Source organism: Artibeus jamaicensis, unplaced genomic scaffold, assembly GCF_021234435.1.
Source record: "Artibeus jamaicensis isolate MK-2021 breed Jamaican fruit bat unplaced genomic scaffold, CSHL_Jam_final contig_391, whole genome shotgun sequence".
Classification (NCBI taxonomy): Eukaryota; Metazoa; Chordata; class Mammalia; order Chiroptera; family Phyllostomidae; genus Artibeus; species Artibeus jamaicensis.
The window spans coordinates 1,482,811-1,509,040 of NW_026521814.1; the positions used below are offsets into that span (position 1 = coordinate 1,482,811).

Sequence of the window (26,230 nt, forward strand, 5' to 3'; positions counted from 1 at the left end):
AAGGAGATGGGCTACTAGATATCTGGAAGAGCCAAAAAGCATGTGTTGCACCAGTAACTGAGTGAGAGGGTGCAAAGCAAGAAAAAAAAGGTGATACCAGAAGATAGCTGTCATCGGCTTAAGATTTCAATGCAAGGACAAAGGTATGTATGGATCCAAGAAATGAGTGACTGAGGTAGAAGAAAGAAGTGAAGGAGTAGCGAGGGTGTCATGTGGGATGTCTGACAAACTATGACAATACTCGAGGGGGTGGAGAAAGTACTGCGAATTGCATTATAATCTCTTTTTAAAAGAGTTGGAGAGGTTTCCAGTTCAAGATGGTAGACTAAACTTATGCATCATTGCTTTGCTTTCTGAAACTCTGTTACACTTGCTGTAAGTGGAGGGAAAGGGTAAGGCAGAGAACAGTGGAGAGAATGGAGACAGTGTCCTCAGTGGATAAAGCAGAACAGAAATGACAATCACCTGGGACGCACCTAGGAAGGAACTTGCATGGAACAATTCAGAAGTGAGACTACATTGACCACTGATAGCAGGAAAGAGAAATGGGGATGGAAAATAGGGGACTAGTTAGATAATTTTGTATGAATGCTTCACCTCTGGATACAGAACAATCTGTATCTAGGTGTTTATTCCAGGCAAAAAAAATAGGAGACTTAATTTTAAGAGATAGTAAACTATTCCTGGAGAGTACCAGAAGGGGAGCTGGGAGTGAGTGCACCAGAGTAAATCCAGTCTTCCGGCTTGAAGGCATCCTGACTTCTTATCCTTAAACAAAACCCACCAGCCAATGAGCCCTACCTGTATGCCAGGGTCTTCCCATTGTTGCCTCATTTGTATATCTGCTTCAACCCCCCGAATCAGTAGACAATATTTTTAAAAGAAGAGTCAAAACTACAAAACATGAAGGAAATGTAAAGATACTAAGAAGAGCAACTAGAAAAAAGAAAAAGGCACTCAGGGAAAACAGAAAAAAATGACCATGGAGACAATTCTGAAAATAAACACCAACCTTTAAATAAGCTTGAATTCAGCAATCCCACTTCTAGCTGCATATCTAAAGGAAATGAAAACAGAATATCAAAGAGTTATTATCTGCACTTATTGCTACACCATTTACTGTAGCCAAGATATGGGAACTATTTTGTGACTACCACTCTGTTCTAAATGTCCATCAACAAATGAACAAATTCATTTGTGTGACAGTTAACAAATGTCACACAAGGGACATTCCTGGAGCAGCCAGCTCAGGTGATCAAGGAGACTGCACCACAGGACACTATCGCGTAAGACCACTCACAAAGGCTGGGACACAGGGAAGATCTATCTAGTGCACAGAAACAAAGTGGCAGCCAAAATGGGGAGACAAAGAAACATGCTCCAAATGAAAAAGCGGAAGAAATCTCCAGGAAAAGAGCAAAATGAAATGGAGGCAAGCAATTTACCAGATATAGAGAGTTTTTATTTAAAAAATGGTTATAAAGATGCTCAAGAAATTTAGTGAGAACTTCAAGGAACTTAGTGGGAACTTCAACAGCATTAAAAAAAAAAGATATAAAAAATACCAGTTAGAAATGAAGAATAGAATATCTGAAATGCAAAATACACAAGAATACCCATGAATAATAAGTATACAAAAATGCAAATATAAGAATATTGTTGAAACTCAGCGTACAATATTGAGAAACTGATAACTGTCTGACAGCCAATCCAGAGAAAATTTAAAAATTCCAATATGGAACATATGTAAATGAATGATGTAGCTCTAAGTGTATTGACAAAGAAAAACATCCACAATCTATTGCTTAATATGTATAGTATGATCTCATTTTTCTGGAAGGAAGAAGAAAATGTTCATGTAGTTGTATGATTAGTAGAAACTCTGTAAATACATTTCTCAGAGCGTTGGATAACAAAGGAGAGTGTGGTCGGTGTTGTCTTCCCTGGAAGCAGAAAATAAAGAGCGTACACGGTTTATAGCACATTTACAAAAATAATAAAACCCACTAAAATCAGTCTGATTTTTATTACCACCATGTCCAGAAATTCTAAAGAACTTTAGTAATAAAATTCTTCTTCCTGCTGAAGCAGACCACTGCACTCCTACCATACCCTTACCTCAGTCTGTGATTCCATTAAAGGTCAAAAAGTGGTTTCCCCATGAGAGAATAAAGGTAGATCAGAGGGCCGGGTGGTTGAGAAAATTATATGAGAACATAATTCTTTGTGAGAGTAAAAAGTAGCCCTGTGTGTTCATTATACAAAATATGGAGTGGGGGGCAAAACCCCTCAAATTTTATTTTAAAAAATTGTATTAATTATTATATGTTTAAACTTAGGTTACCTTTAAAGTGCTCTACATTTGATGTAATTCACCTACCGAGATGTTTTGTTTTCCACTGTTCAAAACAGTTTTTGAATTCATCGATTTGGATGCCTTTTAGTGCTTCTGCCGTTTTTTGTTTCACCTCTTCCATATTGGCAAAACGTTTCCCTTTGAAGACTTTTTCCATCTGGGGAAACAACAAAAAAGTCATTTTGGGCAAAATCAGGTGAATAGGGAGAGTGGGGGATGGAAGCATGCCTTTTTTTTTTTTGGTCAAAAACTGCTGAACACTCAGCATGAGTGGGCAAGAATGCTGGTAAATCAGCCATCATGAATGGGCAAACACAATGAGTGTTCAAAAAATTTCACTGAAGCTGAACGCAGCCTCTCATAGCAATGTTGGGTGGTACAGTGATACAGATGGGTTCCTAGAACACTCACCTAGTGGGGCGAGCCTGTACTACAAGGGGACCACCCTCCAGAAGATAATCTGTTTTGCGGGGGGATCCCACAACATTCTTGAGTATGAGGACAAGTTTAAGGCCTTACAGTCTTTTTCTGGTCTCTACTGTCTAATTCTGCTGCCCCAACCCCACATTTGACCCCTGGTCTACTGGTATAGGCCTGAAGTCCCTCTGTCTGTAAAGCAGTCTATGTCACAGCCTTTCCCTTCATGACGCAAATGCTGTTTTGAGTGAGTCAAATTTCCTGTGGCAAATTTGAGTTTGAAAACAGAATTGCTAATACTACTATAACATAATGAATATCTTAATGATGGTGAGGTCAGGCAGTTTGGCTAACTGATCGGAAAAGTATGCAGCTTTTTTAAGAAGTAGATTTTAAAACAGAAAGAAACTGAAGGAGGGCTAGAGACAACGTTTGGTAGGACATTTATGTCACATCATAAGAACAGACTTCTTAGGTTTTCAAAGGGTAAACCATATGCTACCATAAAAAAATATCAACTGGCACTGACCTAACATCTATGTTGTCTTAAGCCTATAAATAAATAATTTTATTATGGGTCTAATAGACATCAGGAAGGATAATGATTTATGAATCAGAAAATAGGAAAGACATTACAACATGGGCTCAAGTCCTTGCCCAAATGCCACCTCTTCAATGAGGCAGACTCATTCATTTAAAACTGACCACCTTCAACCTCCAATGGTTCTTAGTTTCTTCTTCTTTTTTTCCTACAGATTTTACCACGTCTCGATGTCCTGTAATATTTATTTACATGCACATATATATGTATGTATATACATATATATGCAGTGTGTAAATATGTACACATACATATATGTGTATATACATATATACACACAATGTATATAAACATATGTATATACATTATATATAATTTCTACGGCTTATTCCTCATATATATTATATATGTAATATATATGTGGCACTTATATATGAGGCATTATATATAAAACACATATAAGAGGCTCATATATTATATATAATATATATATTATATATAATTTCTACTGCCTATTCCTCTTTAGCTCACATGTAGCTCCACTTTTGGCTTAGTTCACTCATATGTCCCAAGGATATAGGAGCAATACTTGCCATAAACTTGGTGCTTAATAAAGATTGCTGTCTAAATGAATGAGTGAGTGAAGAAAGAAAGGGAGGAAACAGAGTATATGGGGCTCGCCTGCTTACCATGGGCCCAAACTAGATTAATGTTCAAGGAGAGCATCTCCAGCTGCGGCCATTAAAGTGCCAAGCTTATTATTATCAAGCAATTGAATATTAACTATTGTTATCAAACAATGGTCATTTAATCCGTGTGCTACTGCTTCGGGGCGTCTTTCAACACAAATTGCAGGATTTTTTCATTATAATATAGAGAATTAGTAATAGGAGACTTTGCTGTAACTATTCAGTTAGTTTTCCTGAGAACTGGGGAAAGATTACCAGCTATTTATGAGAAGTATCTGCGTATGGATGAGTAAAGTGAGAATTAGTTGAACTCCACAAGTACTTCCTTTTGACATTCTAATTAGCAAAATTTCACTGAATACATAATCTAATCAATGCTGCGAGCCACTCTGGTGGTTTTTCTAGCAAATTGAAATTTTAAGTATACTGTATAAAAATAATAGTACCAGTATATTATAATTAATTATAAGAGCAATTATTTGATTAAATTCTAAGAATACTGGAGATCTAAAAAAATATTTTGGGATACACATGCCAGAATTATGGGCCCTTTTTGTTTGTTTGTTTGTTTGTTTGTTTTGTAGCCTAGCAGGAGTTTGTTGGTTTCACACTCCTTCTTGATGAAGTTGATCAGCCCATTGGTGGAAGAATCCTGAAAGGTCCGTTGGCTACTGCCATCAAGTTGAGGTTCAATTTTCTTAGCCAGCTTCTTTCCCAGCTCCAGTACCCATCAATCAAAGCCAGTGATGTTCCAGCTGATGCTCTGAATGAAGATCTTGTTCTCATCCATGGCAATCAAGCCTTCAAAAATAAATGGTGTGAGAATGGTGAACAGAGTAGAGTTGGCTAGATGATTTTCTTCAAACACCTTGTGTGACAACAGCTTCTCAAAGTCTTCTGGACTATTTCCCATAGCCTGAAACTCCTTGCTGGTCTTCTCTGTTGACTTCCTTTTTATCAGGGCCCCAATCTGGGCCAAGAAGTCAGCCAGAAGTATCTTGTGATACAGACCCTCTCTTATCCAGGCATGACACTGGATGTGGGTAAGTAAATCATAGCATATCACCTTGGTGCCTTGGTGGATGAGCTGGTAGAAGGCATGCTAGCCATTGGCCCCTGGCTTCCCCCACACAATGGGGCCCATCTAGTGATCCACATGGATACCAGACTTGATGATGTACTTCCCACTGGACTTCATGTCACCCTTCTTGCAAGTATACAGGAAAGCAGTGCAGGTACTGGTCATAGGGTAGCATATTATATGTCTCACAACCAGTGCCGTTGATGTATCAGATACCCAGCAAAGCCAGCAAGACATGGATATTCTTCTCCAGGAGTGCCATGAAGAAGTTCTGCTTCCTCTAGTGAGCCCTTGAGAGCAGCTGCTCAAAGTTGTCAAATCCTATGTGCAGAGCACTGAGGAGTCCAAAGGCTGACCACAGTGAGTAGTGTCTTCCTACACAATCTCATAACTTGGACATATTTTGAGGGTTGATTCCAAATTCCTTCATTTTGATCATGTTGGTATATAGGGCAACAAAGTGCTTCACAACTGCAGAAGGATTCTTGGCCCTCAGGAGAAGCCACTCCTTCATTGTCTGTGCATTCATGATAGTCTCCTAGTTAACGGTCTTGGAGGTGGTGATGAGCAGGAAGGACTCAGGGTTCAGGGTGGCCAGGGTTTTGGCAGTGGGGATCCCATCAATGCTGGAGTAAAACCAGACCCTGGGACCTCTTGAAGAGTAGGCTTACAAGCTTCACTCACAGTGATAGGTCTCAGGTCTGAGCTGCCAATGATGATATTAATGACATCTCTGATGAGCTTGCCTGAGTAACCCTTGCAGTAACTGCTTCAGACTGCTGGCAGAAAGACTTCATGTTCTCCACGATTCTGTTGACCTCTGGCATCTCACCCTTGCCATGCACCAAGAATGGGTATGCTTGACTGGTTCTACAGGGCCACAAGCAGCACTGCCTGATCTTTGGTGCAGCTGATCTCACCACTGAACATGCACTCCCAGGTGGTCTCCACCCATCTGCACTTAGCCAGGCCCACCAGCACCTGCATCACACCCTCTGTCACAAGGTTCTTGGAGTAATCCACCAGAACATACCCATGGTTTGTGTTGAGCATCAAGCTAAAGTGGCTGAAGCATTCCTTGTCTTCTTCAAAAAGGCATGCAAGTTGAGGTCAGACTGTACTCACAGTTTCATTCTTGCAGCTTATCTTAGAGAGCACAGCCAAGGGGAGAGCAGCAGGGTACATGGGCTGGGATGTGGGTTGAGGAGGAAGGAGGGTAGAAGGCATGCAGCAAGCCTGGGACTACTTGTGTGAACAAGTGATTTTTCACACCCATGCTGGATAACCTGGTGTAAACAATCAATTTGAACATCAAAGACTTAGCTGATGTAGTCAAAAAGTTGTATGGGGCAGTGTGGGCTTTGAAAAGCCTGTGGGCCGCCTGGGCCATTGGGCAGCTGGGGGATTGGGTTTTTTCTCTAATTGACAGGAACTCTGGGCCAGTAAGTTCCCCCTTCCAGGCTGCCTCCTCCTCCAGACTCATACTAATGCCCCATCACAGTGGGGACTTTGTGAAGAAGGATGAAGGAAGCAGCAGGAAGCAGAAAGGAAGAGCAGGATGAGGGGGGCTCTGGGGAACCGCACCATCGACTCAGGCATGAACCTGTTGTCATACAAAGTGATTCCACAACAACTGGCCACAGTGGGGCATGAGCTCAAACCCCCGTTTCTCTCTCAGCCAATACCAGAGGTTGGAGAAACCACTCTTTAGGTAATACCGAGGCATGACCTTCTATTCTTTTGTAGCCTTGTTCTGACTATTAGAGGAAAAAGGAGTAAGAACATTCCCTTCTCTCTTACAAACTCCCATCTCCTGATAGAAGATAAAAGAAGAAAAGCCCCTTAGCTAAATGCAGGAGGGGCCACGCTTGACCACGTGAGGGCTTGCTCTGGTCTCACTTTCACTGAGCTGATAGAAATACCCAGTGTGCATTACCAGGCATTTTCAAACACATTCTCAGGGCCCAAAGTATTATTTATGCCAGAATCCCTTATCCCTATGACTTCCACAATCTGTCCTTCACTAAATGTAAGGTCCCTCTTTTGAAAAGCCCTTAGTCACTGACCTCTTGGTGCCATTACAGTATCACCAGGGTGACAAACCTAATACTACCCAGTAGCACAGTAACTTCCATGGCTTCAGTATTTCTAACACAGCTGTTTCTTAGTTGCAGACAAAGTAAAAATACCCATTAAAAATGTATTTATCATGATTCATCAGGTAAATATCCACATGCCCTAAAGTTGTTTTCTACCACCCCTCTGAATTTTACCAAGGCCGAAGAGGCAGCAAGGTTTTTGAGGAAGAGGAATCCAGTCTAGCTTGTGTGAGATTTATTCAATTTTCTAAGCCTACATTTATAGGCCAGAAAGTTTTTCTCAGGAACACAAAGCACTTTTAATCATTATATTATTACAGTCTATACTATAATTAGGTGTAGATAGGAGCATATTCCAAATACTAAAACAGTCACAAAAACTTCGGTGAAAGACCAAATCAGATGGAGAATCAAAGTCTCCTAATTCTTAATTCAGATCTAAGAACTGACTACTTCTAACTCTTTAGAGGACTTGAGATATGGGAGCAAGGAAGGGAAAAATAATAGAAATGATTTCTTCCTTCTGCCACTATAACCTGGGTTATAATGGTCTTAGCTATAAGAATAATCAGTTGACTGTGACTTTGTAAGATATGGAACAGAGCCATCAGAAATACTGTACAGAATGAATTGTTATTAACCTGCATGAGTATGTGTATATGTGTGTATGAGAGACAGAGATATAAAGTCATCAAAAAAGGTTAAAGCAAGAACAGTAAGAAGTAACATCCTCCATGAGAATTATCTTAAGAGTTCGAGAGTCCAAGATCTTTCTGTGACAGGCAAGCCCAAGTTTGAAGACAAGAGCAATTCTGATTTCTCCTTTCCCATCTCCTTAAGGCATTAAATAACTGGGCCAGAATACCATTCTAAGACTTTCAGGTCCCTGGTGATGAAGCAGAGAGTGTTTAGGGAAGGCAGAGACTCACAGACACCAGCATAAGGATATAAAGGCCAGAAAGATGGGACTTTCCAGAGGAAGGAGAAAGGCGGGAAGGGCATACGAAGATAATGCTACTGTAACCTGTGCAAGTGCTCTGCATCTCTGTGCATGCAGATAGGCACAGGAGAGCCAGGAAAAGTAAGGTAGCAGTATTCTGTCAGTGTGGGAAATGTATGGGCTACCATATCATGCAGTTGATGCCTTTTTTTTTTGCTTTGGGATAATTTTCTCATGCTTCAACACTGTGCTGTTGATGAATCCCAGTTTTTATTACAGCCTTTACTCAGTTGTAACTTTCGCTTTTGGGAAAGACTGTATAGGACAAGAAAGACAATGAGAGTGAACAGAGGGAGGATCAGAGAGAGTTCACATGTGGGGAGGTATAATCACAAAACACAGAAAGGAATTAAAGCTTGACTCCTACTTTGCCTGCTCCTTACTCAAATACTGCTTATATCCTGCTTGGGTAGAAGAGAGACTACTTCATATTTTCTCCTAAACTGGATTCTCGGGAAGCAGATTTGGACATGGAGAAATGCAAGCGGAGTTTTTTGAGGAGTGGGAAGTGGAGGGGGAAGTGGTTCTCAAGAAGGCAGGATGGGGCAGAGGGAGACACTCACAGAAGAATTGCGTAAAAGGCCTCAGTTTATCCTACAGGGTCTCAGTAGCTGAGACGGCCCTTCAGGGTTGTCCTAAGTGGAGCAAAGGGAGACTGACCTGTGTCCCTTCATCAGTCATTTGGCCTCAGGCCAATTTTAAGAGTGCATAACACCAGGGGCGGCAGGTCTCCACAACCCAGGGTAATGCCCAGAGAGAGGGGGCAGCTGTGAGTCCTCAGCAGCAATACCAGCAGGCCCAGGGTGGGTGGCTGCATGTCTCATCCCTGAGAGGGGGTCCGGCAGAGAACCATGGTGTCCATTATGTATCCTCAAGAAATTGCTGTGCCAGGTATAAAGATGTGCACAACTAAGAAGATAAGACTTCAGAAAATTAAGAAAAAATAAGAGAACTCAAAGTTAGATAATAACTTGCAAAATAATTGAAATTTCATGTTTAAGCTGAATTTTAGGTATGTCTTTCTTTAAAAAGATAGAATGTTTAGAATTGCACTATTCAATCCAGTGGCCACTAGCCAAAGGTGTCTGTTGAGCACCGGAAATTTGGCAAATTCAAACTGAGGCATGCCAGAAATGTAAAACACATACTGAATTTTGACTCTGTAAGAAAAATACTATAAAATATTAATAATTTGGTATTGATAACTTGTCAACATAATATTTTTATTATATTGAGTTACATAAGTTGTTAACATTCATCTCATCTGTTTTAACTTTTTTAATGTAGCTGTTTGCAAATTGCAAATAGTTATGTGTATCAGGCTGTAGTTTTATTGGGCAGGGCCGGTCTAGAAAAATTTTCAAGTCTGACAAAGGTATCCTGATCTCAGGCCACAGCCTGAGACAGAGCAGCACTGAAAAGGACCACAAAATAGGGAGGACAGAACCCCTCTGTTTCTACTCTCGGAAACTTACTTCCCTGGCCTGACTAGAATAATTACCCAAAAGCACCTTACTCAGTTCTTGAGAAACCAAGAGAGCCCCAGGTCTCACAGCTAATTTGCCCCCATTGGTAGAGTGGGAATGGACACAGGAAACAGACAAGATTCATGATGCTATTCTTCTTGGGAACCAGAGCCTGTGGGAAGCAAAGGGTTTGCTTTACTCAAAAATCAGGAGATTCTGACTCATGTTAAACCTTTTCCCAGGACAAGGAAATGGCATCCACCACAGCTCAGTGATCAGCGTGGGTGGACTAGGAAACAGCTGGAGCCCAGCGAACAAATTCTTGGGTGCAACAGAATTGTCGTTACTTCATGCACCAGGAATATGATCACATGTGGCCCTGGATGACGAACAAACAGAAGTGAGTCATAGCAAGAGCAGAAATAAGTTAATGTAAAGAAATTTCTTGTATTTGTTTCTATTCCCAACTGTCCCGTTCTTTTGTCTTTGTTTTGTGTGCTGCCATCAGTTCGATGCCAGCCGTGTCTTCCCAGATCCTGATTCCATTTTCGAGTCAGCCAGAACCACTCATTTCTTCCGCTCTCATGGCCAATAACCAAATCCAGGTTTTCAGCACCTCAGCCTGAATGACTGCAACCAGCTCCTTCCTGGATCTTTTTCCTTCCAGTTTTTCTCTCTTTAATATGACTTAGCCTGCTAACCCCTTACAGGTCATCTTTCCAAAATACGTCACTCCACTGCACAAAAAATTAAAATGACTTCATTTTTGGTTACGCTATCAAGCCAAGACTCAGTATGACATTGCCATAAATATACAGCATATTTGTTTTCCTCCTTGTTCCCTGTTACCTCCATTTAGAATGCACTCGGTACTCTTCTTCCCTTTTTAAGTTATTTGAGAGAAATAGGAATTGAACATCTTATATTCACAAGGCATTATGTGATTCCTTACCCACTCTAATTCAGGAAACTTTTCAATTGATTCCTGGCTTTCTCAGCTCTGCAGTACCTATAATTTATACCATACAATTGTTGTATACTCATATTTTTGATAACATGCTTATAATCATTGAACTCACAATAAATTTATTAATTCCCCAAAGTGAGAGATTTTATCTCTCCAATTTTTAAAAAAGAAATTAATATTTATTGAATGCTTTCTTTGCGTAGGTCACTGCACACTGTATTCACTGTTATCTGGAGTTTTCTGTGTGCACCTCCCCAGTGCGTGCTCATGGTTTCCACGTGGCCCTGCCAGATGGCCCTGATGCCTGGTGCCAAATAACAAGGAACTCAAGTGTGTAAGTAGCAGATTTACTGGCATTTTGGGACAATGATGGTGGAATTTCCATGGATAATTTTTACTTGGGCTGCAGCCTCCTGCCTTGCTTGTGGGATTCCTTCCCTCTTCAAAATTTTCTCCCCTCCTCTCTAGCTCCATCTAACCGACCTGTTTTATACAAAACAATTTAGCTATCTTTCTAATTAATTACCCAGGAACCGCTGCAAAGGCCTCATCTTCAAAAACTTGTTAGTGGGTTCTAAAACAAAGGTAGTTCTATTTCTCTCTCTCTCTCTCTCTCAGACGTATTCTTCCAGTTTTAAAGAGGTTTTTTCCCCTCTGTGATACACATATTTTCTCATTTAATCCTCTAAGCAACTCATGACATGGTTTTTCACGTAATGTAGGAATCTTTGTTTCTGTTCCTGGTAGTATACAGTTGGTTGCTTGGATTCAGTAAACAAAACTACCTAGTTGTAAATTACATCCTGTCCTATTTCTAAATGATCTGGTTAGAGAACTGGTCAGATGCATTTGAGTCATTTCCTGTGTGAAAGACAATGCTTACATGTAAGAGTCATGGGATATTTGAAAATTATACCCTTTTGTGAACTAATTCTCATATTTCTTCGGATATATTGTATGAATCTGAGTTCATTCTGCTTGGAGAATCTGCAGAGTAATTTGAACAGGTAAAATTTAATCTAAGTAATTACTGAGCACAAAGGGATTACGGCAACAGAGGGTTAGCTAACAAGAAGTAAAAGGAACTCTGAAGAATAGAGAGACAGCCAGCATGTGAAGCAGCCGCTTGCCTTGTGGCTGAGATAGAGCACCCAAGGCCAAGATGCAGACCATATAGGATAGGTCAGTCATAGGTTACTAAAAGCAAAGGAGTTGCCATGGTGCCACCAGAACTTGCAGGTTGTCTGCCTTTTGGAGCTTGCTGGAAATATGCCCTTTATGTGCCAAGGAAAGCTGTTTATGGAGAGCTGTCTTCCTGGAGGCGCTCTACGTAAAGCTGCCTGAGAAGATGCAGTTGCTGGTTAGTGAGTATACTGCTGGCTGCCATGCCAGGCCCTGGTGCTGGAGAAAGCCACGTGTACTGCAGGACCAGAAGCTGGATGCACCACCAACACAGCAGAGGCTTCTGAGCAAGCACACCAGAACCAAGGAGTAAAACCTTTTTTTTTCCCCTGAAGTCTCTCCAGCACCTTCTACAGAAAAAGTTTAATGTCATGCCATCTGGCAAAGCAAACATATTTAAAGGGCTCAGATGCATGCTTAGGGAGCAGATAGAAAGGTTGAATTTAGAGATGAGCGGCAATAAATTGACAACTGGCACTGTTATTTTCTGATACTCCAGGGACTAAAAATGTTACTATGAATGTTCACAAAAATCCCCCACTTCCCAACGCACCTTTCTAAGGTGGCAAAACCGCCTGTGGTTCAGGCATCCATCAAGCCTAAGGAAAGGGATGGCAAGAAAAAGAAATGAACATAGTGAGATTGTATTAGTTTACATTATAAAGGAAAAAGACTGAGAGAAGGGGTAGAAAAGATAAAAAGTAACACAGGATGATTTTAGGGAGATAATTTTAAGGATTGGGAATAGAGAAAAAGAGGTGATGAAGTATTTTCCTGTATAATGAATGAATAAGAGGTGGTGATGAACCTCTCTGGGGAAAAACAGCATTTAAAAAGGCTTGAAAATATTGTACGGTATGTGGTTTACATTTGGACTTTTTTTGCATGTCAGAAGTAAATATTTGAAATCTATTTTATTAGTGTCGATGTGGATGTTGGGTTTGCTTTATATACAACCCGTTGCTGAAAGGAGACACAAACAGGACCGACTTCATTTGGGTTACACTGGACCAGAATGTTGTAAAGCTTTCTGAGTCCAACAAATTTTTAAACATTCATATTTTTTCCTCTCACATTCCAAAGAGTTAATGTAATAGACCTTAGTCTCAAATCTTGCACATATTTATTAAATATATTATTTTCAACTGGTGTGCCACAAGTATTTTTAACACATCCAATACCTGGCTACTTAGTCAGGGTCACTGACCTCTTTTCCCTTAGATTGCCAAATTTTAAAAATGACAACAGACAACTCAACAATAGCCATCCGGTGTGAATGGATGAAAATTATACCTATTTTTTGTGTCAGATCAGCAAAAACAATATTTTTGGTGTGCTGCAGAATTTTAGTAATTAGTTTATGTGTGCCACGAGATGAAAAAGGCTGAAAATTACTGTATTGAATCACCGATTCTACATATATTAGTCCCCATTCAGTCAGTTCTCCTACTGCATGGCATTCTCTTATCAGTTTCTAGTTAGTTATTTTTTCTTCCTCCAACCATGTTTAAAAATCTTTATTACTTTTCTTATGAACCCATGTCCATCCTCAAACCCAAAGTCCAGCTCAGCAGATAACTTACTGATTGATGCCAGGAGAATATATCCCACCAGACTCCTACTTCTGTAAGTGCACATTGAGCTGTATCTTTTATGCATATTTGTTTTCTCCTGCTTCAGAAGCAGCAGCCACCCTTCTATCCAGCCTTTACCTCCTCCTGTGCTTTTGATCTCATCCTCTTCCCTTTTCCCATGCATTTGGTTTCCACAGTTATACCTCTTCACTTCCTCTTGAGTCTTGAATTTCTCCCGGTGTCTCTTACTTAAGCCTTGACCTATAAACAGGCTTAAAACTCTGGATCCTCTTTTAACATTTTTCTCCAGCTCTTTCAACTTTTTTTACACTGTCCATTTAAAGATCACCTATTTTTATTATATCCATTTCATCTTCTCCAAAAATTCACTCTTCGTTGAAGTGTATTTACCAGGCTCACTTGGTACAGGTCAGTTTTTCTTAGTCCAATCAGTTAGTTCAGTCAAATTGAGTCTCCATTATAAAGCATATTAAAAAACATTTTAAAAAGTATACAGATAATTAGATACTGTGAACAGAGATGTACATGGCACCAACTATCCATCTCTCTACCTGCCATCCTGTTTCCAGAGCAAACTATGACTGTCTGACATTCTTTTCCTCGGTAGCTATGAACTAATGACCTTTTCTGGGCCAGAAGGTGACTTTGATGGGTCAGTTGCTCAGGCCTTTGTCTAGGAGAATGTTGGGGAAATAGGATTGGGTCTCAGGGCATCTTTAGACAGACTGGATGTGATCAGAGAAGAGGCATCTCACAGTCTAGCTCCATGCAGAGTAGTCTTGACCTTTGCCCATGACTATTCCCCCTTCAGAAGTTGGTGCCCTCCTTCATTAGTTTATTTCCTTCCCAAATCCTTATGGAGTTGAATTTTATTAATATTAGTTTAACTCTTTCATAATTACTTAGGTAAACAGAGTTTAGTAATATTTTTAAATCAACTGTTACCTACAAAGTTATCTCAAACTTATTAAACACTTTAAACAAAAAATATTTTATTCTAAACAGAGAATGACTTTTCCTTTTTTAATGGGAGGTCATCATAACAACATTTGATGGCAAAATTCCCTCCTAGAAGTTTCCAGGTGTTACCCTTTTTTCCTATCTCTATACTCTGCAATCTCAACATCCACATGTCAAGGCGGGATCACCCAAAAAAGGACTCTGAAACCCCATGGACACCCCACAACCCAATGCAACCTTCTATATCCCATAACTGTGGATGACTCTCAAAACAAAAATCTATTTCAACCAGTTAAATGCCAAAAAAATCAATGTCTTAAAGAAAAATTTGTATTTCACTTGTCTAATTAAATAACCATTTGAAAGATATAAGTTGAAATTTTGAAATCAGGTTATTTAGTATGAATTGTGCAAAGTCGAGTCAGGAAATTACATATCTAGGTCAAATGCTATGCAATAAGTAAATTTACAGTAATAGTAGAAACTTTACTGTGATACTGAATTGGTGTTAATCTCTGATGGACAAGTGTGTCCAAGTTAACACTGAATCAGTTGTTTTGGTCATTTTAGTATTATGCAAATTATTGCAGCTTGATAAATTATGGTAACTTCCATGACCTGTTAAGAGATTCAAAGTAAAAGAAATAACTTTTCAGTGGTCCATTCATCCTGTGAGTATTTTATAGCTAATAAAATACAAGGTCTCAGAAAGGACAGCAGAAGATAGGTTTTGAAGGAGATATTTAAGTTGGAAAAATGCTCATCTTTGGTTTATTATTATCTACATGTATATATATATATATATATATGAAATAAATGTTTAAATTTCTTTTATAAGTGTCTAAATCAGGGATGTCAAACTCATTTTCATGGGGGGCGTAGCACATCAGCACATCAGCCTCGAGGTTGCCTTCAAAAAGCCAAATGTAAGTTCAACTCCTTAACTGTTAAGTAGTTACATTTATACAGTCCTAAAATTATTTCAGCCCTTCGAAGGCAACCACAAGGCTGATGTGGCCTTGTGTGAAAATGAGTTGGACACCCCTGGTCTAAATAATTGCCCATTTTAAAAACTACTATGTAAAAAATAATATATTCCTTAGATTTATTCAGTTTAAATTGTGGCCCAAATGTATTCCAACAACTGTATTGTTAAATACTGCTTCCTGTAGTCAGTCTTTCCCCTTTCCCATGACCCCACATAGAATCTGGCTTTGAGTTCAGATCTAAAAACTATGAGCTAAGAGGACTCACTACTGTCCAACTTCATCTTCAAGTGACATGCTTATGGAACAGTTAATTTCATTTAAAACGAGGGATTTAGTAATACGTAATACTGTATGGAAAATATATAAATATTATTAAAAATATCTGCAATGCTTTCCATATGTATTTCATATTTTACAACCTAAGATCTGAGAAAAAGAAGTTTACAGATTTAGAAACCAATAAAAGGAAACCACCACTCATGCTGGACAAAAATTACTGGACATTAGATCCTTCCTCTAGCTGCACAGAATACATATTCATAGAGATCATGTTTTATTATAGCTACACTTTACTTTTGGGGATAAGCCATCTGGGCTAAATATTAGATGTGGGGTCTGTAACACTGATGCTCAAATGGAGGTCTAAAGCTTCTGTTGGTGTGTGATACCTGCAGCAATGATGCACCTGCTGCTGCTTTTCCGACTGCTCTTACAGCGACACTGGGTACACTAGTTCCTACCAGTGCCAACTGCTCTGTGTTCCCTGCCACGCCCGAATTCCCATGGCTGTCTCTCAGGGTTGGTATTAGCTCCTTACAGTCTCAGAGAGAGTAAGTGATTTGTCCAAATCACAAAGCCAGTGAGGATCCCAACCCAAGTGTGTCTCATTTCACCCTCCCCCTGCAAAAACAAAGTTACAAAATTATATCCCTTGTATGACTAATTAAGGAGAATTCCACAAAGCGAAGAAAACAAAAGCTTATCATCATTCCAAATTAATTTCATAACTCTTAGAATTAAATAAAATAATTTTCTTGTTTTTTTCTTTATTGCTGTGACTCACATAATTGTTTACCAGATTTTGGAATTGAGCACTTCATCATGCCCAGGGCGACTGAGTCTTCTCTTCCCTGTTTGTTCTCTCCATTCTAGTTCTAAAAACGTGAACTATGCTAGATATCAGGAAGGGACACATGGGTTTTGCCTTTGAAGGACATCATGGATGACTGCTGAAGAGATGGTGAGGAAGGACTTCTAACCAGGTGCAAAGGCCCACATCTGAGAAGGGATCGGGGTGCCAGAAAGGACTGTAGCAAATGCATTTGGTAGCAAACGCATTTGGTAGCAAATATCAATAACACCCAACAAGCAATTTCCTTTGTGGTTGAACATTACTAATATTTCTCACTCTCTTTCCCATCAGGACCTTATGTGTGTGCAAGTCTCTCATAACTTCAAAGCAGCAATGATGAGAAACTCCAAATCATCTTTGGCTTTATGGTCAACTGAATTGAAAGTAATACCAAAAACTTCCTTTTCTCTAAGGCATGACACTATGATGCAGGGACCATTAGATTGCAGAGAGAAAAATATTCACCTCTCTTATAGCATTTTTCACTTTCAGCAATTGCTTTTGACATGCATTACTTATCCTTTGGAAAACCATTTCTTCATTTTTGTGTTGCTTCAGTACCTTATATTCAAGATAGATATATAAACTATGTTACTGCACTTTAATTTCATGTGGTCTGAAATGATCTCAAACTATTTGTGGTATAAATTTTTAACTTTTCTTATCCACAAGCTTGGCTTGGAAATGCCTGTCATTCTAAAATGTCCTGACTTTCAGGTCTTTCAAACCTGCTTCGAGACACCTGCCCTCATTCTGCTAGACCTCTGCAATGTCCTTTAGCAGAGATGAGTGACCTTCATCCTCAGCAAGTGTTAGATACAGTCTTAGAAAGGGAGCGGCCAGGGAGACAGAAGCACAGACTATGGGAATGGTAGAGTTGTAAGAGACTTTTGAAATCATTGCATCTACTCTTTCATTTTCCAGGAGAGGAAACACAGGCCCTATGAGGTGAGGTTGCTCGGTGTCACCCAACTGAAGAGTTTCATGGGACCTAAAGCTTGGGAATTCCACCAGGCTGATGTCTGTCTACACGTCGTGAGCATATTCTGTAAATGATCCTAAAATAGTATAAGTATTAAATTGTTCAGTAATAATAAATCCAAATGCTGTATCACAATTGTTTTTGAATGAGATAGATGCACCATAGTTTGAGTTTCAGTTACCATCACATACTAAGTTTTATACTGCTTGAAACATATAGTTTAAAACTTTGAAGTAGAAGTAACACTTCTTTATTTAAAAAAATTACTGGAAAACATAGATGAAAGAACCTGATATTTGCTGAAACCTTAAAAACAGTCTACATATGTTACAGTAGTACATTTAGCTATTTTATGCATTTGGTTTCTTGCAGTTTCCAAAATGTTTTATAAGAGAGCAGTACTTTGAGTGGAGTCAGCTGGAGTTTTAAAAAGTATTTTAAGAAACCACAATCTTCTTTTGCCCTCTTGCATTCCCAAAAGCTCTGACTGGTTAATACTCAGCCTTACTTAAGTCTTATCAAGATTCAGAACTAATGTTAGATTGAATTTTCACTCCATCGAAACCACAGAAATTCCTTTTGCCCCTCCAGCTCTTTATTTCTCCTTAGTCACAGGAGGCAACTGTTTCTGTGAAGCAGAACACGTGTGAGGCTGGGTAAGCATGGGTTTAAATGGTCAGTCGTGGCTTTGTCTCAATCATGTGTCTTTGCCAAAACTGACTGCTCATCTACTAGGAAAACGTGCCGTAGGGCTTGGGGGCTGCACCATCTCCACATGTTCATAGACTTCTTTCAGAAACACTGAAAATGTCACAGCCACCAAGAGCTTACTCCTCTGTCTGGTGCTAGGGCGGGGTGAAGGCAGACATTTTTTCTTTCTTCTCTGATACCATCTAGCATCTTCTCGCTAAATCCCCTGTGAACCCTGGACATCTCCACAGACACAGGTGATTTTGTCGGTGTTGATAACTGGTCTGCACTTAGCCACCATTCCTGCTGTTCGGTCATTTTTGAGCATAGTGTTATGTTCATGGAGGAAGACTAAGGAAGTAAGCCTTAAGCCACCTGATGCTGCTTCTTAATCTTGCCTTTTATGGTGCTTCACATATTTCAAAGTGCTTTCATATGTATACATACATCACTTATTAACAAAAACTGTCCAAGTGGTGCGGGAGGCAGAATTCTAAGGTGGCCTCCAAGATTTCTGCCTGTGCCTATATGTGCCCTGGAAAAGTCCCCTCCCCTTGAGTATGGGCAGGACCTGGGCATGAGCTCAGATGGTCAGCCCTGTGAGTACAGGTAAGACTTCATCGTAGCAGACTCAAGAGAGGGTCTCCTGCTGGCCTTGAAGCAACAATAGCTGTGCTGTGAGAGGGGCCCGTGGTGAGAGAGGCCCTGGAAGCTCAGAGTGATCCCAGTGGACAACTAGTAAGGAGACAGGAATTCCACTCTACAGCTGCAAGGAAACAGCGGCCAACAATGTGAAAGGGCTTGGAAGTGCCTCTTCCTGAGCATGTCCAGACGAGGACATTGTCTGGCTGCGCCTAGTTTCAGCCTTCTGAGACCGTGAGCAGAAGACCCTGCCCAGACCTCTGAACTACACATGTGCAACAATAAATGGGTGTTGTTTTAAGCCACCAAGCTGGTGTAATTTGTTATGCAACAACAGAAAACTAATAAAAGCAAAGACGTAATATTATAACAGTTTCAACAATAAGGAGACTGGTTCAGAAAGATAAACTGATTTGCTTAATTTATTTTGGAAATTATTGACAGCACTGAAATTGGTGCCTCAGAAGCTCATTTACACACCGGCACTTCCCCACAATATTCCAAGTGTTCCACATGCCTGCTCCACACCAGTGCACTTGACCGGCAGGTTTTCTTTACCCCTGTCCATAAACCATAAACCAGATGAATAACCGAAAGCATGATATATTGTATTCCTCTATACAGCTCATCTCAGAGTAAGGCCATTATTTTACTTGTTCTCACATCAGTTCCTTAGTAAAATAAAATATTAATCAAAATCATATTGAATGTTAAGTTGACAATATTTTAAAATAATCCTGAATTGACTGTCAGTCTTCATCACTAATCACACAATATTCCGAATAGTCAAGATCAGGAAATGTGATAGGTAATTCTACCCACTTTTTATATAGTTTTTTTGTTGAATTATTTTCAAAAACCACTACAAAATTCTTTATTTTAAGACAAGGAAAATCTAAGCCTTTATGCACCATCATCGTTCCCCAAGCCTAGAAAACAAAAGAGAAAGAAAAAATTAAATGCACGTAAGAATTCATTTTGACCAAAGTAAGGATAAACCCACAGCAGTTTACTCACCTGGCCACAGGCTTTGCAGATGATCTCCCCGTTTGTTTGATAGTCTGCAAACTTCTTTTTCAGTGCTTTGTTTTCTCTCACAATGTAGAGTTCTCTAAAATTATCAAGGAATAGGAAACATTCCTGAGGATTCACAAATGACCAATGTGCAGTGGGTGCATGTGATTGAACTTGACACTCATTCTCTGGCGGATGCCCCTTTCACACCTACCTCTCAAGGAGCATGCTGCCTTTTGTGGCTTCTTGCAGCCTGTCAATTATTTTAATGTAAGTTGTTCAAAAACTTGAGAACAAATATGAACTTATAAACACCGATATGTCTTAGATCAAAATGGCTTTGAGCCTTACATGTCTCCCTCCCTCCTCCAGACAGCATATTTGAAAAATAAACATTTGACATAGAGATGTCATTTGGGAAAGTTTAAAGAGAAGAAGTTCTAAAACATAATAAATTTAATTTGTGCTATTTTGGAAGAACATTTACAATACAACCTGCATCACTGCTTTTAAAGAAACTTTGACTGCATTTTCCTGGACTCACTTGAACTCTGGCGTCAAGTTGACATGGTGCATTTTCTCAATCACGTGGATACTGCCCCCCGAGCAGGCGAGCACGCTGCAGTTTTTGCATAGGAAACTTATTAATGATGGGTTTTTCTTGTAGTGCTTGGCGATACTTCTCTTGATTTTCATTTTATTTTCCATAATACTTTGCATCTGTAACTCCAGAATCTGCAGGAAGCAAAGAATATTCTATGTTTTTTTTCATTGCTTCACTGAAGTAAGTATCCTTGAATTCAGAGACCTTAGATAGTTATGAAAATATACTCTTGGCCCATAGTCTAAAAATAAAAATAATGAGGCAATGGCCCACAAAGAATTTAGTATAGAAGCCTTCACATAATGATGACAGTGTGGAACCCTCAAAAAACAGCCTATTCTATTTTTAAAAAGTTCTCTGGGGAGAAAGTCCTCAGCCATGTTCAACCAAAAAAACAAAACAAAGCAAAAAAACTACAGAGCTCCTATCTACCTCATTAGTTTTAGTGGTCTCATAAAATAAATCTAAACTTTCTCCCATATGAATCTCTTTAAAGAACTAAACACCGTTACTACATTGCTCATAGTCTTTTCTTATCTATGATAAGCCCCCCAGTTTCTTTCATTGTTCCTCTTATGTTTTCATTCCCAGACCCTTTCATTACCTAAGCAAATCTCCTTAGCAAAATCTCCTCTTTTCGTGTTCATGACAGAAACTACTAGTTTCCCACCCAGGATCCATTCTTCCTAGGAACAGAATTATTGTATAGTTTTATTTAGGGTGGAAATATGCTAACTAAGTGACTATATTTCCAAGCCAGTGGTCAACAGGGATGAGAAAATGTTAAGTGGTATTTCCAGGAAGGCTCCTTACGTATCAGATAGTTCGCATGGGTACTTCTGTCTTTTTCATCTTCTCCCTTTCTCCTCCCTAGAATGAGCATGTGACAGCTAAAATTCTAAACACTATCTTTGACCTTGGGAATGGAAGCCAAACCCTAAAAGGGTAGAGAAGAATGGAAGAGAGAGTGAAAGAGAGTGAGATAGAGAGACAGACAGACAGAGAGACAGAGAAGGAGGGAGAGGGGAGGGGAGAGGAGGAGAGGGCAGGGGAGGCCCAGGGTCCTCATGACATCATGGAGCTATCACATGACTCTAGACTGGCCACATGTTTTATATGAGAGAATAGGCCTTTATGCTGTGTATTCTAGGTTCTGTGACTAGAGGCAAAACTTATTTCGTCATAGGAACAACGTAGTTTATGAAAGACACAAAATTTGAAGTAGGGACTGGTCAGTTCTCATATCTATACAACTTCACAGTAGAAAAACCTGGTTTAAGAACCTCCAAACTGGAGGGAATTTCAGGGGGAAAAGGGAAGAAGGGTTTACAGGAACAAGTATAAAGGACACATGGACAAAAACTAAGGGGGCTGGAAATGGGAGGGAGGTGGGGAGGGCTGGGGGGGTGGGCTGGGATGGGAATAAAAGAGAGAAAACTGTTCTTGAACAACAATTAAAATGAATAATTTTTTTTAAAAAGAACCTCCAAACTGAATCTTTTCTAAACAACCAATTTATATTAAATTATAGAGGAAATTCTGTTCATCTCCTTTATATTAAATTGTTTTCTTTAAGAACCAGGAGATATTTTCCACAAAAGTAAATCATCAGTGTTGACAAACAGAGCTGACTGGCTCATCTCCTTGGCTCTCACCCCTGTTTTAGGCCTTGATTCAGGGCAGTCATATTTAGCACAGAAAGAAAAGAAGCCTTGCAAGCAAACTTATGGGCTGTAGAATAGTTTAATCAGACAAGTACACAGACTAATTTCCCATGAAAATTATAATAATACAATAAATTGAAGTATTCTGTTCCTTAAAATTTAATTAGGTTGTTCTTACAAGGTATTTATTGTTTAGTGAGCTGAGTAAAAGATGATTAGGCCAAGGATCACACACATGTAGACAATTAAGTGGTACCTATGAGTGTGATGGAAAAAATAAAAATAAAACCAAGGTTGTTGTTTAAATATGTAACCAGGGCACCAGAAACTAAAAGACTAGCTTTAAAATAGTAAAGCATATAAACTAATTAGAGAGGAAAATGAAGAGAAATTATAATAAATATATGGCAGGTAGAGCTATCATCAAAGACCAAATAAAATTTAATAATGTAGCAAAAGTCGTTAGGTCAATGCCAAGGAAAAAGTTTAAGATCTCTATTTTTAGAAGCTTTCAGTTATGTATAAGCCCTGTGCAAGACATGGAAAATAGACCTCACATAGGTGTCGACTCTCACCATTTATTTACAGTTACCCATCACTGAGAAAATGAGAAGGACTCTCAAATTGGAGGACAAGAGTGCTCTGACCTCCTGGCAATACCTGCTCGGGGCTCTGGGCAGAGTAATGGTTGCCATGTGCCTCCCGTCACTGCCATCCCTGCTCTGAGCTCATCCACCTGGAGCAGTTCTAAGAGGGCGATCACTTAGTGATCACTAATCTCAGAGAGGGCCCCAAAAGACCCGAAAAGGCAGTCCATTCTGGAGCCCCTGAAGGGACGGTATCTTGTTCTAGAGATTATTGACTCCAACTTCAGAGGGTGTTCTAGAGTTTCCCCAGAACAACTAGCCTTGAAACATCGATTTTTGAAAACAGTAACTTGATTTCTTTCATCTGGGACATTAAATGTAAGGCAATAACCTTCCAGTGGAATTATTCGGCCATAAATGTTTGATTTGACACTACAACATGTTTAGTTTTCTTTATATTGAAAAGGGTTTGAAAATATAAGTTCGTGTAGAAACCTGGCCAGGAAACCTTGGAGTTGGTTACCGCAATGCACACCAATTTGAAAGCATCCCTTTCGTGAAACTCTATTTAGGGTAGAGCCAATTCCAATGTTAAGAAACTAACATTCACACCCATATGCAAGGGTGTGAATTTTCTTCTAAATGGATTGTTTGCTATTATAGTCCTCACAGTCTTTAATTCAGTGGTATGGGGGATTTCCTGAAATATTGGAGAAATACTTTCTTCCTTCACTGCATTCTCCTCACCACCCAGAAAACTCTATGTCAGTGCACTGAAATGCAGCTAGATAATATGAGACGTATCTTGTTCTTATGCAGACCTAGCCTAGCATCACTGCCTGTAAGAGGCCTTTCCCAACTATTCAGTCCAAAGGACCTATCTAGTGACTTTCCCCACATTATTCTATTCTAATTCTCTAGCATTTATCTCTACATGATATATTTTTTGCTTCATTTCTGTTTAGTTTTTTTTCCTCTTCAAATCTCACTGTGTACACACTAGAATATAAACTTTATGGTGCAGGGGTCTATCTTTATTGTTTGTCTGTTTGTTCTCTGTTTCTAAAATGTTCCCTGGTACACAGGAGGCATTTCACAAATATTTCTGAAATGAAAAAAAATGTGCCTGTACAAAATTGGGCCAAACCAAAATTGCCAGGTTGGGATGAATGGGTGAGTTACACTAGTGTTTCTGGATCAAGAGCAGCTTAAATTTATATTATTAAAGTTTATGGCTGGTTCCGCTGGAATGGCTCTCTGGCAATTTCAGCCCAATATGGATCTCAGTTCTTTGTATGTGACTCTGGACTAAGCATAGCTCATTAAAACTGGAACATGCACTTCAGCACAGTTTCTGTCTGGCGACCACATGCAGCCATTTTAGAGTGAAAACTAATCTCAGAGAGGGCCCAAAACAATACCTTATGAGCAAACTCCTCTGGTTTCATATTCTGAACACGGTCTATAGCTTTATACATCATTTTCTCTCGGAAGTCATTAACTGTCTCACGCTGCACAACTCCTGAGCCGCTGTGGGCAACCAGGATATAGGTGCTCTCGTCCGCTCTGGCTCGACCACGGGCCTGAGAAGAGAAATAAGTTACATAAGTATAGAAAGGAAGAGCTCTCTCTTGCTATGAACTCCCCCATTTTTGTCCTGAAATGCTCAGTGTCCCAGCCTTCAAATGCTCTCTTTATCCTCAGTAAAGTTAGTCATTCTCCGTTCTTTATAAACTTACTATTTGAAACTCAAAATGCACATTAATATAGAAACAATGTTCTTGAACCATGATGGTTAGGTCCCCACACAGTTCTCAAAAGCCTCGATAACACAATACCAACCCATCCAGCCTTTGCATTTCGGGGGCCCCTCTCTCACACCCTGTAGTAGTCGTGAGTGACCTGGACCAGGGGACCACCACTCCTCCTAGCCGGCTGGGAGGGGTGGGCGTCTCTGACCTTGACACCAGGGCTGTGGAGCGTGCAGCCCTGTTCCTGGAGTCCTACGTTGGCTTTTCAGCACATTTTCTCATGAAAACATGCTCAATATGATGATAAACTTCCATAGCTCTCTTTATAAATTGATATTTAGTTACATTTAAGTAACAGAAAATTGCGTGGCCTCGCCCAGGAATCCATCAGCTATAATAACATCCTCATGAAAATGCATCCTGAGTAATGAACAGCTAAAAAATCAACTCCTGAAATAAAATGACTTCCTCATTTGGTGGCCATCGAGTTATCTTGGTTCTGATTTGCCTTCCATTCAAGAATGCAATTTAGCATATAAAAAAGCCGCTTTGTTAATTTTATGGGAAGAATGTTAAGCATAATTTCTATGCTTACTCAACAAAAGGAAACAATTTTATTGTTAACATAGGGTGGGTAAGATATAAAGCGAAATTGAATAAAAACTGGAACATTTTACTATTTTTATCTTTTTCTGCATATAGGGGAATATGTGTAGAATATATATATATATATATATATATATACACACACACACACACACATCTGCCTCACACCCATCGCTATTTTATTATGAAAATTTTCAAACAGGGAAGTTAAAAGAACAAGTGAGGAAGGCACAGAAAGAGCAGGGCTCCCTGAGGCTTGGTGTGTTACTTCACTGGACATTTGTTGGACGCTGTGCTTTAGATTCCTGGTCCAGCTGGGGGCTGACTGGCATCCTGGGAGTGAGGAGGCCTGTTTTGACTCTTACAGATGGGGCCAGTGTTATGTTCTTAAAAAGTCTTAGGACACAGAAATAACCACCAAAGAAGAGTTGTTGTTTAAAAATACAACAAGCATCTGGTTGAAATATGAATTAAACAGTAATATAAAAGGCAGTAATGCACAGCTCCTCAAGATTTCTCTTTTCTGTTTCATTGGGGTATAATTGATATATATTACTTTTTAGGTATGCACTGTAATGATTTAGTATGTATATACATTGTGAAATGATTTTTCATATGAAAACAGCTATATTTTTAAAACTATGTGGGCTGTTTTACTAAAATAAAACAATTAAAATAAGAATACAAGATTTAGAAAATTGATATATTAGAAATATTTGAGCGTACCTGGACCATGGCTATTTCATTAGTGACAAGACCATAACGAATAACCATGTTGCATTCTTTAATATCCAAACCTTCTTCTGCCACTGTGGTAGCAATAAGCAGATTTATTTTTCCTGTGCGAAATTTCCTAATGACTTCTTTTTGTTCATTCTGTGGAAACATTTTAATAAATTAAATTTTGTGATGCTAAACACATTAAAATCATCTAATTAGGAGAATAAATAAAGAATTACAACTGGTCAGTGTAAATCAAAGGATTAGCTCATACATGGATTTGGTGCCATCTGTTTTTGTCATTGAACAAAGACATGATGCTGAGACACATTTGATTTCCAATCTGGGATTACCACACAATAACAAGAATATTTCCATCTTCCAGTCTGGAGATGGGGAGACCATCATTTACACCAAGGAAATAAATTGATGGGCAACTTGGGAGCAAGAATGGAAGAGACGAGAAACTTAAATGGGCTTTGCTTTTCACTACAAT

General features: G+C 39.4%; 1 protein-coding gene and 1 pseudogene across 2 annotated transcripts in view; both read right to left on the reverse strand.

Moving 5' to 3' along the window:
- Positions 1–4,493: 4,493 nt before the first annotated feature.
- On the reverse strand, positions 4,494–6,176 carry LOC119045661 (glucose-6-phosphate isomerase-like; annotated as a pseudogene).
- Positions 6,177–19,192: 13,016 nt separating this feature from the next.
- IFIH1 (interferon induced with helicase C domain 1) overlaps positions 19,193–26,230 on the reverse strand; it is a 51,129-nt gene continuing 44,091 nt past the window's right edge. For both annotated transcript variants that reach the window (XM_053665164.1, XM_037140404.2), the window contains 5 exons: positions 25,741–25,890; positions 24,079–24,240; positions 20,347–20,537; positions 19,806–19,899; positions 19,193–19,717 (listed from right to left, as the gene is read on the reverse strand). In XM_053665164.1, the coding sequence (XP_053521139.1) occupies positions 19,538–19,717; positions 19,806–19,899; positions 20,347–20,537; positions 24,079–24,240; positions 25,741–25,890 (777 nt within the window). In that variant the 3' untranslated portion in view covers positions 19,193–19,537. The remainder of the gene's footprint in view (positions 19,718–19,805; positions 19,900–20,346; positions 20,538–24,078; positions 24,241–25,740; positions 25,891–26,230) is intronic.